The 15,844-nt window shown below is 53.0% G+C and overlaps 1 protein-coding gene across 4 annotated transcripts in view; it reads right to left on the bottom strand.

The window, feature by feature from the left end:
• The window catches only part of DENND1A (DENN domain containing 1A), a 543,444-nt gene that overhangs the window by 24,676 nt on the left and 502,924 nt on the right, over window positions 1-15,844 (bottom strand). For 2 of the 4 annotated variants that reach the window (XM_060100633.1, XM_060100635.1), the window contains exon 20: window positions 1,174-1,230. The exons of the other annotated variants lie outside the window; for them this stretch is intronic. In XM_060100633.1, coding sequence (XP_059956616.1) covers window positions 1,174-1,230 — 57 coding nt within the window. The remainder of the gene's footprint in view (window positions 1-1,173; window positions 1,231-15,844) is intronic. 4 annotated transcript variants of the gene reach the window in all.

The following is a 15,844-nucleotide window of genomic DNA, read 5'->3' as shown; positions in this document are numbered from 1 at the left end:
CGCGGTAGGGAAGGGAAGGGAAACAGCGCCACAGAACTTCCCAATATCCGCGCAGAGAGCGGCCACCCAACCGATGCTGGGTACGTGTGCCTAGGATTCAAAACAGACGCAGTTCGAGAGCGCTCCTAACCACTTCCGGTTTGGTGCTGCCTGATTCGAATCAATTTTTGCTCAAGTAAACTCTTAAATTAAAAAAAAGAAGAAACAGATACAGTTCAGCCTAGTCAGCGGCACCCCTGGGCCGCCACACCTTTCGAGATGGATGTGGACACGGCAGTGGGGAGGGTGGGAGGGACTGGGACTCGGGTTCATGGGGAACTCTGAGGGCCGCTTTTGCTTGACTGCAAGAGTGGTGGCCGCTTTGAACAAGAAACAGAGAAACTCTTCTCTTGGTAAACAGCCCTCACTCAATGGTGCCGGCAAGTTTCCTTCCCACTTTAAGGGAACCTGCTAAAGTTATCAGGCCTCTCAGCATGACCAAAGTCTGAGCCCACAAGAAAAAGGACTTCACCGATGCTAACATGGGACCCACACCCCATATGTTCCCAAGGTATTTCTCTTGAGAAAGCACGGATGGGTCTCTTTCCCTGGCCCACCCAATCCCAGGTGTTGGTGGGTTTATCACATCTCATCCTGCTTTTCTGCCCTTACTTGGAGCTTCGCTTGGGAGGGTGGAGCCCCACGTGAGGCCCAGGAGATGAGGCGACCTGGTCTCCATCTGAGCCGGTTCAATATTCCCTGGGCGTAGCCTCTACCCCCCAGGAAGGGATATCAAATGCATCTGCAAACCCAGATCTGGCGGAACAGACCCCTGCTGCCAGATTTCTGCTTCCTTTGTGAGGAAGAGGCAGCTGCAGCCTTTAAAGCTCATTGGCTATAGCAACGCGGCTCAACCCAGGAGATGTGCTCGAACGATGCGCACACGGCAAACACACCACACAGCGACCCTGCTGCCTACAGCTCTGACCTGCGAGTCACCAAACTGATTCAGAAAAAGGAGAGAGAAGCCCAGAAAATGCAAGTCCAGGGACATGCCACACAGAGGGAAGCTGAATAACCCACTACATGGTTTTCTTTGGCAAGGCAGCTGAGTTCAGACCCCCCGAGGTTTAGTCAGGCGGGGAGACGGCTCAGGCAGTGTTAGGCGGGAGGGCAGTACCACCGGCTACTCACGGGCCTCGAGCGCTGTATCTTGGGAGGCGGCGGGCGAGTGGGATGGAGTCTCTGCGGCTGCATTAAAGTGGAAACTTAAGGAATCAGTACACACGGAGACGGTTTGATGCATTTCCACACACGGCTCCAAGCATTCAGCCCCCCAAGCGGGAGCCCAAGGGCCGTTCTCCACGCCTCCTGCTGCCTCGGCCGGTCACCGGCTCCTGCACATCCCGTGTCCGAGGCCCTCCTCTCCACTTCGAGCCTGGATCACTGTAATCACCTCCCAACAGGGCCCCCCCGGATCTCCTCAGCCATTCTCCACACAGGCCAAGGGGGATCGTCTAAAATGCAATGTGACCCTGCCACACCCCAGCTTCGAGACCTCTGCTGTCCCCTCCTGTCCTGGGGCCACACACAGTTCAACAAGGCCCTGGGCTGGCATTCCAAATCCTCCAAGACCTGGGTTCTGCCGTGCCCCACCCAGACCCCTCCCAGACCCCTGTGCTCACCAGCAGACCCTCGAATGGCCTGAGGCTCTCAGGCCTGCTTCCTGCCTGCCCAGGAGGTGGAATGACCAACCCCATCCTGATCTGCCTGGCAAACCTTTACTTGTCCTTCAAGAATTCGCCCAGGTCAGATGCTGCCTTCAGTGCTCTGACTTATCGCTCACTACCACCATGTATCTTCCCCTCCCCGCCACCCATTCTCCTTCAGATGTTCACTTCCTTAAGGGATTCATCCCTGTGCCTCGGGGAAAAAATATCTGCTCAGTAAATGTCTGAGGAACAAATAAAATTTGCACAAAATGCTTGACTTTTGAACTCAGGACTTGAATAAAAATCAATAGAGCACAGACCTCTTAGCTCGCTCCTCAAACCCTTTATCTCGAAAGTCAAGCTTTGCTCTGTCAATGGCCTGCCCATCTAGATGCCCTGGACAGTGGGGCGGATGGGCAGACAGGGTAAGGAGAGTAAAGGTCCACACTAGACCAAGGTCACAGACGCTCGGTGAGCCCTGGGAGGCTTCCAGTTGGTTCCGCCATGAACATCACGGTTCACAGAGGTCCATATGTACGCCACAAAGTCCAGACCTGCACTGCCCACTACAGAAGCCAATGGCCACACCTGGTGAGTCCAAATTAAGACGCGCTGTAAGTGTAAAATGCACGCTGGATTTCAGAGACTTAGTTTGAAAAGAGAATGCAAAATATCTCAATAATTTTTAATATTGATTATATGTTGAAATGAAAATGTTTTGGATATTTCAGTTAAATATATTATTAAAATTAATCTCATCTGTTTCTTTTTACTTTTTAAATGCAGTTACTAAAAACTTTAGAATTCCATATGTGACTTGCATGTGTGGCTCCTGTTACGTTTCTCGTGGACAGCACTTCAGAGCGTCACTTGGTTGGAGTGGTCCTCCAGGTAGTAAACTTGCCTCAGAACTCATTCTCTACAACTGACTCACGGAGAGACGGGCCATGTTTCAGGCGTCCCTGGATCCCTGGTGTCAGCACAGGGCCTGTCAGAGTGGCCTATGGAGAAAATTGGCCGACAGACTTGGTGGAGAATTGGGGTCCCTCATGGCACACTGAGAGCATATGTGGGTGGAAATAAAGTCTGGCTTCCCAGATCCTGTGCCGTTAGGAGTGTAGGCCAACCCGTGCTCGGTGACCCTTCTTCAGTTGGAGGCTATCTGCGGTTAGGATGCCACCCAATGAGATGAGCATGGCCACCCACAAGTGCATAGGCTGCTGCCCTTGTCCCAACCCCCCGACTCTCACACACAACCCCCACTTCCCCCATCACCCTCAGCTTCCCTTGTCCTCAGCCACTCTGCTTCTGGGTGACCTCCTTCTCTAGCCCCAGAGCCCTCATCACTAGTCACCTCTGACCTGCATTTCTGTCCCTGCTGGCGGGGGTGGCAGCGTTCAGGAGGTGACCTCTGGGGTCAGACAATCTCAGACTGAACCCCATCCCTCCACTCATCCTGTGGCCCAAGATTTAACCATCAAGCCTTACTTTCCTCATTTGTAAATGCAGGTAATGGCACTACCTACCCAAGGGGGCTGTTAGGAAGTTTCAATGAGAAGATGTTCGCCAAGATCTTTAGCCTGTAGACGCCAGCAACTATCATCATTATCAGGTTTGCCTGCCTCCAGCCTCTCCCCTTCCCAGTCTATCTTCCATGCTTATTCCAGAGTGGACTTAAAAAAAATACACGCCCAATTATGTCATTTCCTAGCCTAAAGCATCTCAGTGGAAGGCTGGCATCTCCCAAGGTGTCTTCTGAGAAACCATCCTGGGAGATGCATTGTATGAAAGAAGAAAAGGGGGTTCTTCAGCCAGATAAGTCTGGGAAGTGCTGTGTCTTGCTCCATTTGGGGATTCACAATGCTGGTTAGGCTGCCAACCCTTGCAATAAAACACCCTACCGTCAACAGGCAAAACACTATTAACTTTTTTTTTTTTTTGTAAAACTCCCGTTTCCCACATTTATTTGAATATAGACTTACTTCCCCTATAACACCTGTTAATATCCCCTGGAAAATGTTAACTGAAGTGCTCAAAGCCCTCCAGATTCTGGGCCCCACCCATAAGCCTCTGCAATCTCATCTCTGGTGCATCTCCCCCACCAACCCCGCCCCGCTCAGCCCCTTGCTCTCCCTGAAAGCTCAGGTGTTTTTTTAATTTTTTATTATTTTTTATTTTTGGCCGTGTCTAGGTGCAAGGGCTTCAGTAGTTGCAGCACGCGAGCCCTGGAGCGTGCGGACTTCAGTAGTTGTGGTGTGTGGGCTCAGTAGTTGTGGCTCGCGGGCTCTAGAGCACAGGTTCAGTAGTTGTGGCACATGGGCTTAGATGCTCCGCAGCATGTGGGATCTTCCCGGACCAGGGCTCGAACCTGTGTCCCCTGCATTGGCAGGCTGATTCTTAAACCATTGCGCCACCAGGGAAGTCCCTCAGGTGTTCTTGAAACGCCTTGCATCTCCTTTTGTCTCACTCTTGGTGCCTCTGATTTGCCCTTCACCGTCTGGCTCAAGCACTGCCTCCCCCAGGAGGCCCCCCCTGCCCTTCCCTGAGGAGCATGGGTCAGGTGCTCAGCCCCCCATCTATTCACAGCACAAAGGTTGTCATTATCAGCTCACTCATCGCATTTCTCTGTTTATCTAGTACGGTACTGGCTAAATAGGTGCTCAGCAAAGATTTTTGGCTGAAGCTTCCTGGCACATGTAGAAACTCAACACATGTTAGTTCTCTAGATTCTGTGATTAATTTATTTTGCTTTGATTGTCATCAGGAAGTGCTAGTTCTTTTGCAACTGAATTTATAAACGGTGGGAGGAAAGCAGCCTCTTGACCAACCTAACCTAGAAGCTAGTAAACCAGGGGAATTTATAGACACCAAGAAATGGTAATGTGGTACAAATGTCCTGAGTGTGGCCGTGAGGACCCACTGCAGGGATGCCGGGTATATCACGGTAGCTCCCTCAGGGCAAGGCACACAGTGGATGCGCTGCTAAGAAGCTTCTGCTTCTTGGAGGGGAGGAAGTAGTAGGGCTGTTGGGTCACGGTGGTTGCAGTTTCCCAAATATGCTGGGTGGCATGAGAGTGGGGGACACAGGTCGGGGAGAGCTGAGTACTCTGGGGACAGTTAGAACAGCCCATAAGGGTTGGGTGGTGGTGACTTGGGCAGGAGGAGGGGGTGAAGAGAGAAGCTAGGGGAGAATCAACTCAACATACCGTTTTCTAGAACGTGGCTCCAGTGCTGGGGAAGCTGAATCAGGGAGTAACTGAATGTGGGGCTGTAACAGGGTGAGGTGAGTTCCGACACGACTGCCGGAGCTGGCCAGACACAGTGAAAGTCATTTCCGCGAGCCGGGGTCCCCACCCCCGACCGCACTCCCTGAGGGCCAGGGCCAGTGCGCGCTTGTCTGTCTCTTCCTACGACTCTGGTGCCAGGAGCTTATTCTTCCACGGACAAGGAGACAGACTGGAGGGGGAGAAAGTGACCTGCTCCCAGGCTGCCTGACTGCCAACCCAGGGCTCCTCCCACTGCTGGAGGAAGAGGAGGCAAAACCAGAGGAGCCTTGGAGCTGAGAATCAAGAGGTCTGGGCACTTTTGCAGAGAAATCATGTCACACGTGATCCTCAGTACCCTAGATACACGGACTGCTGATTCTTAAGCGAGTTGAAAAAGGCTGAGCCTTTGGCAATCTTTGGCTAAGAAGAGTCCTGTTCAACAATTCATCTGGCACTTCGTGAGCTGAGCTGTGGCAGGAGGGATGCCCCCATCTGGCACCTGCCTTCCTGAAGGTCACGTGTAGTCGGGAAGCAGATTCACTCTCCCATGCATAGTGATGGGAGAACTACCTGGGGCCAGGGCCTGGGGATTTAGGAGACTAAGACACAGTCTGTCCTTAAGGAGTGTATGGTCTAATGGAATTTGACCCACATCACGGAAAAATACCTTTCTTAGAGTACAAAGAGCATTTGGGCTAAAACCCCAAGAAACATACTTTGGTGGAAAGACTCACGCGCGTGTCTTGACTCTGTCATTTTCTAGTTGAGTTCAATACCGGCTCTGCCATTTGGCAAGTTATTTAATCTAAGCCTCAGTTAACCCTTCTGTAAAATGGAAATAACTCCTGAGTCACAAGCACTGGTGTGAGGGTGCTACAAGAGCGCACTACAGCTGTGGGAGGCTCTGGTCTGGCAACCTGCTGATGAAACGAGACCATCCAATCCTCCGTCCTTCCCTTAAACCCACCCGTCTTCCCAGAAGAGTCCTGTGAATGTGAGGACCTTGGTTTTTCAAGGGAGTGTGCTGTGAGCAAGGCGCTGTTGAAAGGGACTGGATTTTACTAATCTCTTCTATTTACATGATGCGTTTTCATTTCAAAGCATTTCTACTTCCCTTCTTTCCTTTGAGCCTCACCTTCCCTGGTGAGGCAAGTTAGAGGAGGGTTATTTCCCTGTAACAGAGGCAAGAAACAGGAGGCCCAGAGAGGTTAAGTGACTAGTATGAGGTCACAGAGCTAGAAGCAGGAACTAAAACAAGCAGGTATCCTTAGTCCACTGTGCTATCCTTGTCAACCAAAATTTCCAAAGTCATCTGGAATCCTTTCTGATTCGGTTTTTCTAACCCTTACCCCTTCTGAAGTTGCACTGTGTTGTTAAGAGATCTGTGCCTTAGAGAAAAGGCTGGTGAAAGAGTGACTGACGTCCTCCCCTTCCTTCCTTATTTGAGCACCTCTTTCCAGTGCTTTCCAAAGGAGATTCACGTGTTGATTCATTCAACAAACAATGCAGTATGCTTTGTACAGGCAAGGGGCACACCAGTGAATAAGACCCGGTCCTGCCCTCAAAGGGCTCCCACTCTGATGGTGGGGTTATAATACAGGGGGAAAGAAGTCTGCGGAGGTACCAAGGAGGGGCTCTTCTACCCGATGGGGGTGGTACAGAATTTAGGTGCATGAGATGGGAACCCCAGTGATCCAACAAAACCAAGTGAGGGTGAATATGAGGATGGTGCAGGCCAGGAGGAATGGCTGGTGGGTGGGGTCACATAATACAAGGCCTTGACCGTCAGCCTAAGAAGTGTGGATTTCCTCCTGAGCGCAGTGGGAGGGATTTAGGCAGGGAGGGACGTATCAGAGGCCTTGGTGTCAAAGATGGATGGGAGGAGGATGAGTGGGCTCCTGAGGACAGACACTCCCTTCCGGCCAAGGGGGCCTGCCCAGACCTCCATGCTGTCAACTTGCCAGCTGGCATGTGACTGCTGGGAGATGTGAACATGAGAGGGTAAGCCCCAAGGTGTGATTGACATGGAAGTCCCAGAGAAGAGAGGAACTCTTTTGGCCTCTGACGGTCTCTGCCTGACCCTCGGCGTTTATATCTGTCAGCCGTGTGGACCAGGTGAGTATGCTCATTGGATATGAAACCCACATTTATGAGGACAGCATCTGATTTGCAGTTAATTTGTTGATGCAGCAAAACACATTGTTTCCAAAAGGTCAGGAGGGGAAGCCGTGTTGGAATATCAGCTTAATTATCTGGGTGGCATGAATGAACGGGCGCCCTACACGGGGCTGCAGGGTGGAAAATGCTTCACTGCCAGGCATGGACGTGGGGCAGAGAGTGAAGTGGGGGTGGAGGTGGGGGCAGCCTGTGAGGTGAGCAGAACCGAAGCTCTGGTGGTCCGCTGTGTTCTAACGCCTAACCAGCGCATCTGCTGTCCCGGGAATGCGGGTCATTATTCCATTTCACAGATGAGGGGAGGCAAAGACTTGCCCAGGGTCACACCAAGCAGTGGGCGACAGGCCTTCGGAAGAGGGTCGAAGAGCTCGTCTCAAGTTAATTGCGCACTGGGGCAGGAGTCCTGTGATGGAGGCGGGAGGGGCCGGCTGTTTGGGAACCAGTGCACGGATTTCCTCAGTCCCCATGGAGGACACACCTTGGACTATCCCTTTAACATCCCTTTAAGGGCAGAATCAGCCTCCCCTTTTCACGGCTGGTAAAGCAGACTCAGGGAGGGCAAACAGGAGCTACCTAAGACCACACAGAAAGTGAAATGTCAAAGTCAGTGGGCGGACAGGCCAGACCCCAAGCAGGGACTGGTGGTGAGGGGAAGGGAGCAGGAGATCGGAGATGCCCGAGGCCACAGGGATCAAGCCGCTTCATTGAAGGCCGAGGTCTATGCATGCAAAGCTTGAGGTGGCAGCCAGAGCCCCCGCTGTTACCCTTTCTGAGGGCCAGAGAAGGTGGGGCGTGCCCGATGGCAGCTGGAGGCATGAGAACAGTGGCCTCCAAGGTCAGCCTCAAAGGGGGGTCTCAGGTCCTTTGGGTCTGAATGGTATTCTGAACTGTCCCTTTTCTGTCAGACTCCCATCTAGCTCACCTGGAAGAGGCCCTGGCATCCCCAAAGGGGAGGCTGGGTAGATGCTGTGGGCTTCCCTGTGCCAGAGATGTGCCCCAACCAGATACGCTCCCAGGAATGGAGAGGGTAAAAGAGAAAATTCACAATTAAACCCTGTTACTGTTTAACGAGGGAAGAGTTCACCTGGTTAATTTTCCTGGCTAGTAGCCACATCAATGCTCTGACCTGTGCATGAAACGGCCCTGGTTGGGAGAGGAAGACAAAGCTTTCCGTGGCTTTACAAAGGGCCTCTGGGCTGAGAGCAAGGCCCCTCCACTCCTCGGGAAGGGAGAGCTGCTATTATGCAAGGTATGAAAATAAAAGAGGGCTTCTTTTGACAGGCCTCCAAAAAGGAGTGTATTGAAGCTATATTTGTGTGGAGTATCTCCTTTGAAATGCCCAACCGGCTCTCTCGGGCACAGCTCTCGTCTGTCCCCCAACTCCTGTCATTATCTTGAATCCTCTCGTCCACACTTGATAAAGCTGATCCTGCTTGTTGGGGAGGATCAAATGCTTGCCTTTGCTTCAGAGTGTCAGCAAGGATGCTGGAGGAGACTGAGCGCTGGTGTCCTATAGCACTCGCTCCGTGCCAAAAGCACTGGGCAGGCCCTGGGCCCCCACAGGGGACCCTGGGGTCCTCGGGCCCTGCAGCATCCGCAGAGGTAACTCTCAGCTCCAGGCTATCATCCGGGAGGGATGCTCGTGGAAACACACTGCACAGGATGGACTTCTGCATCAGAGCTGAGGAAGAAGTTTCCATCCTGCCCGTACACGATGACAAGGTGCTTCTTCATGGGAAAGGGAGGCTGGGAGGGGCCTCATCCTGGAGCACCCTCAATGGGCCAGGTGTTACCCAGTATATCTCAGTCAGTCCTAAAACTCTGGATAGAAGCCCTGCCATAGTCCCTCCGGCCCAAATTCGCACAATACGTCAGGAAGCTGGTTGTCGGACTCCGGGGGGAGGTTCCCACATGCCTGCAACTCGCCGCCCTGAGGCACCCTCTGCAGGGGTGCTGGGGGCTGAAGGTGGCCCTCGAAGAAAAGCTGTAGCACCTGCTGTCAGCTCTGTACGCCGTCGTCTCTGGAGAGGGGCTGCCGGGGACTCGGCCCCCTCAACAAGTCACCTTGCGAGGCCACTCTCCCTGCTGGGCCCAGGCACTCTTTGCGGCGAGTGATTGCTGAGCCAGGAGACGGTTCCTCCCGGTCCTGGGAGCACTGCTTTCTTCCCCGATGTTGACAGGAGTAGTATTTTGTAGCGGTGCTGGTTAATTTGTAGTGGCATTTGTGGTTTGAAGCCTTGTCAAGATCCCTGATTACTTCCCGTGCAAGGAGCTCGGCTGATGGGGAAGTTCACATGCTGAACAAAAGCAGCGAGGCAGCTGTGAGGGAAGGCTGCGAGGGGGCCGGGTGACCCCAGGCCGCTTGGGGGACAGAGGCGGGGGAGGAAGGGGGGACAGCAGTGGGGCGGGGGAGGGGAGCCCTTTGTTTTTAGTCAGGTGCAGCTGCTCGGTCTGAATAGGTGGCATCCCATTGGCGGACCGAGGTCAGGCAGCAGATGCGGGCCGTGGCTGGGCAGGGGCAGGGAGCCTTGCTGACGCGTGCCATTCTCTGCCCAGACAGAAACAGGAGGCGGGGGCTTCGCTGCTACCTACATGGGGGCAGCCATCTGGGATGCCATCAAGGGTGCCTGGGTGACATTCCCAGGAGGTGGGGGATGCCAGGAGGGGCTTCCAGATGTTGGGAGAGAGAATCCCCCTCTGACAGAGGCAGGGGGGCTGTTTTGAGGCACTTGCTATGTTCCAGGTTCTGTACTAGAAGCTCTACCTGTAAGGTCTCTAATGATCCCAACAACCCTGCAGAGAAGGTAAAATCCCCATTTGGCAGATGAAGAAACTGAGTCCGCATGGCTCAGTGACTTGCCCAGGCCTCACTGCTAACAGGTGGCCGAACCAGGCTCCAGACCCAGGTAAGTCTGACCCCAAAGAAGCCCACACTCCTTCCATCAGACCCGATACACAAACGGCAGAAGGAAGATGCTGAATCTTATCCACTTGAGAATGAGGGTGCTCCCTCTCCCTGGGGAGTTCTTCCCCCCAATATCCTCTGAGTTTTTTGTCTTGCTAAGTCCATTCTGACCACACAGAAAGGTTTGTCTTTGCAGCCGCCTACATTTCACCAGGCCTGTGTCCTGACTTGGGGAGGGTTTGCTCAGTGCATTTAAGGGCTGGGGCCAGCTCAGCAAAACCAAGGCTAATTTATCATGTCTGGAATGGTGTCCACCCCAAGCAGTACTACCACTAGGAAATTAAAATAAAGATCTTCTCCCGATCTTGCAGTTGTACAGATAGGATCGCACAGCATCTTCCGGAAAAGGAGTCTGGTGATTACGACAGCTTCCACGCTGCTCTCCCTGCCACCAGCTCCCCCCGCCCCGGTCCACCCGCAGCTCGGGGAGCTGGTCGTGTCCTGCAGACAGTTCTCGGCAGGCCATTCGAGACGCAGTCCCTGGCCCACCCACCTCATATTCCACCCTACCACAAGCAGCCCATTTTTCCAGCCCTGCAAAGACGTGCCCTGCCACTCATGTGCCACAGCCCTTCGCAACGCACGTGCTCATCCTGGGTGCCCTTCCTGCACCTGCCTACCTGGTGGATTCAGCTCATCCCTCAAGCCTCTGTCCGTTCCCTGGAAGCTATCCCTCTCTTCCTGGCTGGATAGAGCCCGGCTTCTTTCTTTTGTCCCTCCCCTAAAGACGAGGGGTTCCTCGAGAGTGCCGTGGCGTCTTGGTCACATCTGGATCCTGGGCTCTAGGCACAAGGCCTGCACGTGGTCAGTGCAAAGTAAATGCTCGCCCAAGACTGTGGGACTAGACTCAAATGATCAGTTAAGGCCGTTGCCCAGCATTTGACTAATGTGGACCTACTAGTTGTCATTCTATCACTGAGTCGCACTGTCCACAAGGCTGGCAATGTTTCTGATCAGGAACGGCATGCTTCTGATCAGGAAAAACTCCCAACCTAGAGATATACTGGTCTAACAGGTTGAGCCCAAGGCCATCCTGAAGAGCAAGAGACTTTTCGAGGAGAACGCAAAGGTGGGAAGCTTAGATGTGAAATATCCCCAAATTTCCCCAGTGTCTGTTAAAGACAGACAGTCAGGTTCGCCAGACAGAGGTTTTTTTTTTTTTTTTTTTTTTTCCTTCCCTCAGAATAAATGGATGGAGAACCTGTTTTTAAAATTCCTGGACCCTGGCATACATTTCTATCTGTGTCAAAGTCTAGCCCTCCACCGCCTCAGCAGAGTTTAAAATCCTAGCTAATAGGTTAACAACTGTTTTTCTTCAGCTTCAAATGAAGAATATCAGAAGGCTGGGGGGGAATGCAGCTCTCCAATTTGTACGGACTGCACACAGCTCCCTGCAACGTGTGTTTGACAGGACTGACATTCTGTACCGCTGTGAGATGGGAAAACGTGTGACATTTTTATTCATGGTGGCGTACGCCCTTGTAATGATCAGCTCTGGTCGATGTGCTTACCGCAGCAGCCCCAGAGCCCTCGGAGAACAAACAGGAACCCAAGGTGCCAGCAGTTCGACTGCCTTATTAAACACCGCCAGGATCCTAACGAAGACCAACTGCTGGAAAATCTCACTGTCAAATCCTCAAGGACATTGTCAGTGCACAGCTAACTGCATATATTTTTCATTTAAAATACTGAAATCCAGCATTGTGCCATTACAACCGAGGGGAGGGGCACCCGCTGCAGCGGCCATTCTGTCGGCTGCCTCTTCGGAGCTCCAGATGCCCAGTGGGGCTCAGGGCTGAAAAAGGGGTGGTGGAGATGGGCAACTGACTTTCTGAAAACCCAGCCCAACCTTCAGGGTGAAAGGCTGAAAGTTACAGGGCTCTGGTGAGAGTCACTTAAACTTGGAAAGTCGATCCACTGGCCCCCTCCTAAGTCTGAGAGAATCTGCATAATGAGAAAATCCGTTTCCCCCAGCCGGCTGGCCGTCTTCCTGTAGGTGCACCCCATCGCATCCTGCACCTTGGTGCTAATCAGCCTGCTGCTTGGCGGCTGACCTTAAGACATCTGCAGGAACACATGGCCGTGGTAGGTTTCACACCTTGGCAGCAAAGCTGTGGGTCAGGGTGCCCACCTGCAATCTCACCACTCGCCTCGATTCCAAGGCCTCAAGGTCAGTGTGCAGGAGGACCCCTCCCTTCGGCGGTCATTTTGAATCCGCATGCACACTGACGGATGGAAGCCAATCACGTGGTAGACCCCGGAGCTTATCGTGGTTGTTACGTGGGGTGGTTTGGTTATGGCTGCACACGCTAACGTACTGATGTATTTACCTTGTAAACATGTATTATTTATGCAGTGCCTCTATTTCCATACTCCAGCCCTGATGCACCAAGACATACTCTGCTATTTATTTATGGGGTCCTTGGCCTAACGGGCCTAACAAGATGCCCATGTGTGGTTCTTGCAGGTTTGTAACAAACTGTAAGTGGTTGGCTAAACAACTGGATGTTCTCCATCCATCACAGACAGAGGCTTGCATTTTAAGGGGCTGTCCGTAAAGCTGGTTTAGCATAATCCTTGGCAGAAATGCCCTGGGATGCTGAAAAGCTGGCAACCCAGCGAGAAGGAGCCCTAACCTTTCCTACCCTGGGATGGGGCATGGGGTAGAGTAAGCCATGGGTACCCTGGTTACAGGCCCCAGAGCAAGGCGGGAAAGGAAGGAGGATGGTAGACAGCCCCAGGGCAAAAGCAGGACAGTGAGGGTGGAGGTGCCCTGTTCCCCTCAGCTGCCCACCTTGTCCTTCTGCAGAGCCTTTCCACACTGACCCCGTATATCCCAACAGACACTCCTTTCATCATGGGCTGCGCCTCAAATCTCATTAGAGCATGCTGGTTAGAGGAAGAGAAATTCAGCCTGCATCCAGCCCTGTGCCATTCCAAGGTGAACCTCAACAGCTCCCACGGAGGGCATCCAGCGGACCAGGGCGTTCTGCCCCTTTGGTCCCCTGGACCTCTCTCCCATTGTCCTCTCCTCCTCACATCCTACGAGCTCTCGTCTGAATGCTGGCAGCATTGTGAGTGGTCTCCTGGCCTCACCTGCTCCCACCCCTTCTAGCAGTGGCCCAGAGTGAATGTTCCCAGATGCCATTCTCTTGAATATAATCCCTCACTGGCTCCTGACACCCACAAGATATGATTCAAGCTCCCCCGGGGCCTGGCCCCTGCCTACCTCCACAGTTTAGCTCCTGACCCTCACCAGCTGCCTCTACTAGCATTTCTCTTTCTGTATGGCTTGTTCACTGTGTCTCCCAGACAAAGAGTGCCATGAAGGCAGGACACACGTCTCATTCCTTCGCGACCCTGGGGACTTGGACAGGGCTTGGAGTTCGACGTGCCTCATAATATGTCGGATAAGTGAAGGAAGAATTAATGAAGGCATAAACAAGTAACTCAGAGTTCTGCCTGGCAAAAAACTCCAAGGCATCAGGATTTTTAATCACAAAGATAGGAGGGCAGCAGGGGAAGAATTCTTGGCTGGTCATCATGGTCTGGGCAATGGAAAGTGTTTGGTAGGTAGCCCTGGGGTGAAAGTGGCCCTCTGTCCCGCCCTGTCTCTGCGGAGAGAACTATCCCCTGGTCAGCACACCTGGAGAGCCACCATCTCTGCTGATGGCTTCACGCCACCTGGCCCCCCGAGGCGCCATCTTGCCAAGGCTCAATCTACTGCCCCTCTGGAAACATTCTCTATCAACCTCTCCAGAAAGTGCAAACAGGGATCCATCTAGAAGGCGTTAGGGAGGAGGGCATCCCAAGGAGGGCTGAGAGGTAGCTGTAACCACGGAACCATACGGCTGATGGGCAGTAACATCTCAGAAATTCAGTTTAAACCGCTGCCAGGCAATGTTAAACCCCCATCACATTTTGCATGTTAAGTGGGATATAATCAGCAATCCCTTGGGAGAAGTCCCTTTTATACATTCTCTTTTAGTACTTTTATTACATTCTAAAATTCTTTGCAGTATAAACTAAATGTGATTCAATATTCTAGAAAACATGGAACTAAGCAGACTGACAATAAAACTAAGCTGGCAAAAACAATGACCTAAATTAGGGACACGGTCAGTGCCATCTCAGATCCAGTGTGCAGGAGGCTGGCAAGCAGCCTTTGCTGCCAGGGAGCTGCCGTCACCACCAAGCTGTCCCAGGTCAGGTGAGCTGGGCGGTATGATGGAAGAAGACAGGGTTTTGAACCTGAATCCATCCTACCAGCCAGGGGATTAGGGCTGGACCCTAGTGAAAAGTGGGGCACTCGTGGTCCCTCCTGCATCAGTCTGGGGAAGATAACGTGAGAAAATGCAAACACCTGCTGAGCGTACGCACAGTGCCCAGCAGGCACTCAGAAGGGTAGCACCACTGTTGTTCTTACCCCTGTGAAGGAATCCAGGCTCTGTTAGATTTACTCTGGGGAGGAAAGCAAAGTCTCAAATCCAGGAAGTAGCCATCAACCTTAGCCAGGAGTGGGGGAGAAGCAGAACAGTGACCTTAACCTCCCTAGCCACCCTAAGCCGCACTGCTGGAGTCTAAGCGTGCCCCAAACCACTGGCAGCCACAACCAGATACCCCAGGAACCAGAAGGAACTGAGGCAGAAGGCTCGATGAGAGGGGTACAGTGAGGGGAGGGCCTGGGGTCCAGCATCAGGTGGACCTGGTTTGGAAATCTTGCTCTGCCACTTACTGTGTGACCTTGGGCAAGTTGCTTAACTTCTCTGAGCATCAGCTTTCTCGGGATAATAATAACTGTATCAGTCTCACAGGGCTGTTGAGAAGATGCAGTGAGATGATACTTGTGGAGGGGTTTGCATGAGACTGAAAACTGACCCGACCCATCCGACCCTCCTCAGCCTGCCACTTCTCAGGTAGCCCTTGACACCCCTTCCCCCAGGCACGGCCAGGTTAATCATTCACCTCGTCCACAGCAGGGCTCAGGGATGGATGAGGGACAATGTGACAGGCAGCTCCGGGCACAGCGCTCCCGTGGCCACAGGGCGGGGACTCCCCACACCGGCAGCGACACTGAGTTGATTCTCCTGGAGGATCGTGCTTGTGGGACAGAATTTATTTTCAATATTTTATGTTTTATTTCCCCTTCCCTACTGGGATAAACTCTCCACCTTTGGCACATAGAATTCTAATCTGAGAAAATGCCTCCTCTGGTCTCACTGAATCAGATTTCCTGCTCTTGTCCCGCTGGGCTCAATCTCTCCCTGGCAGGGAACTGCATTCCGCACAGACCTTAAAAGAAATGCTGTTTTTAGGCTCTGGTCAGTCCTCTGGCAAAGAGACCCTGCTGTCACACTGCGGAACGGAGACAGGCTTGGGGGACGCAGGAGGCCTGTCACGCACACACGGCACCGCACGCAGGGGTCCTCAAGTGAACTCAGGCCTGCAGACCAACAGCCACCTCCCTTTTTTGATTTCTCCTGCTCTGAACTGACTGGTGGCTCGAGGGCATGGGGAGTGCACAGAGCTGCCCCCACCCCCCACGACCCACCGCCTTCCGTGTATTCACCGCTCACCACGCGGTCACTCCCCAGACTCACTGGGCAACCCATCTGCACCAGGCCCTGCAAGGGTGCTAAGGTCACGGAGATGAGGCTGACACTCTCCCCGTCTGGGGACAGTGTGTCAGGCGCGGGACGGTGCTGGCCCAGAGCAGGGACGGATGGCTCTGCTTGGAGGAGTCAGGG

This window comes from Mesoplodon densirostris, chromosome 6, assembly GCF_025265405.1.
Source record: "Mesoplodon densirostris isolate mMesDen1 chromosome 6, mMesDen1 primary haplotype, whole genome shotgun sequence".
NCBI lineage: Eukaryota > Metazoa > Chordata > Mammalia > Artiodactyla > Ziphiidae > Mesoplodon > Mesoplodon densirostris.
The sequence above is the reverse complement of the archived record's forward strand: the minus strand, read 5'-3'. Positions and strand labels throughout refer to the sequence as shown.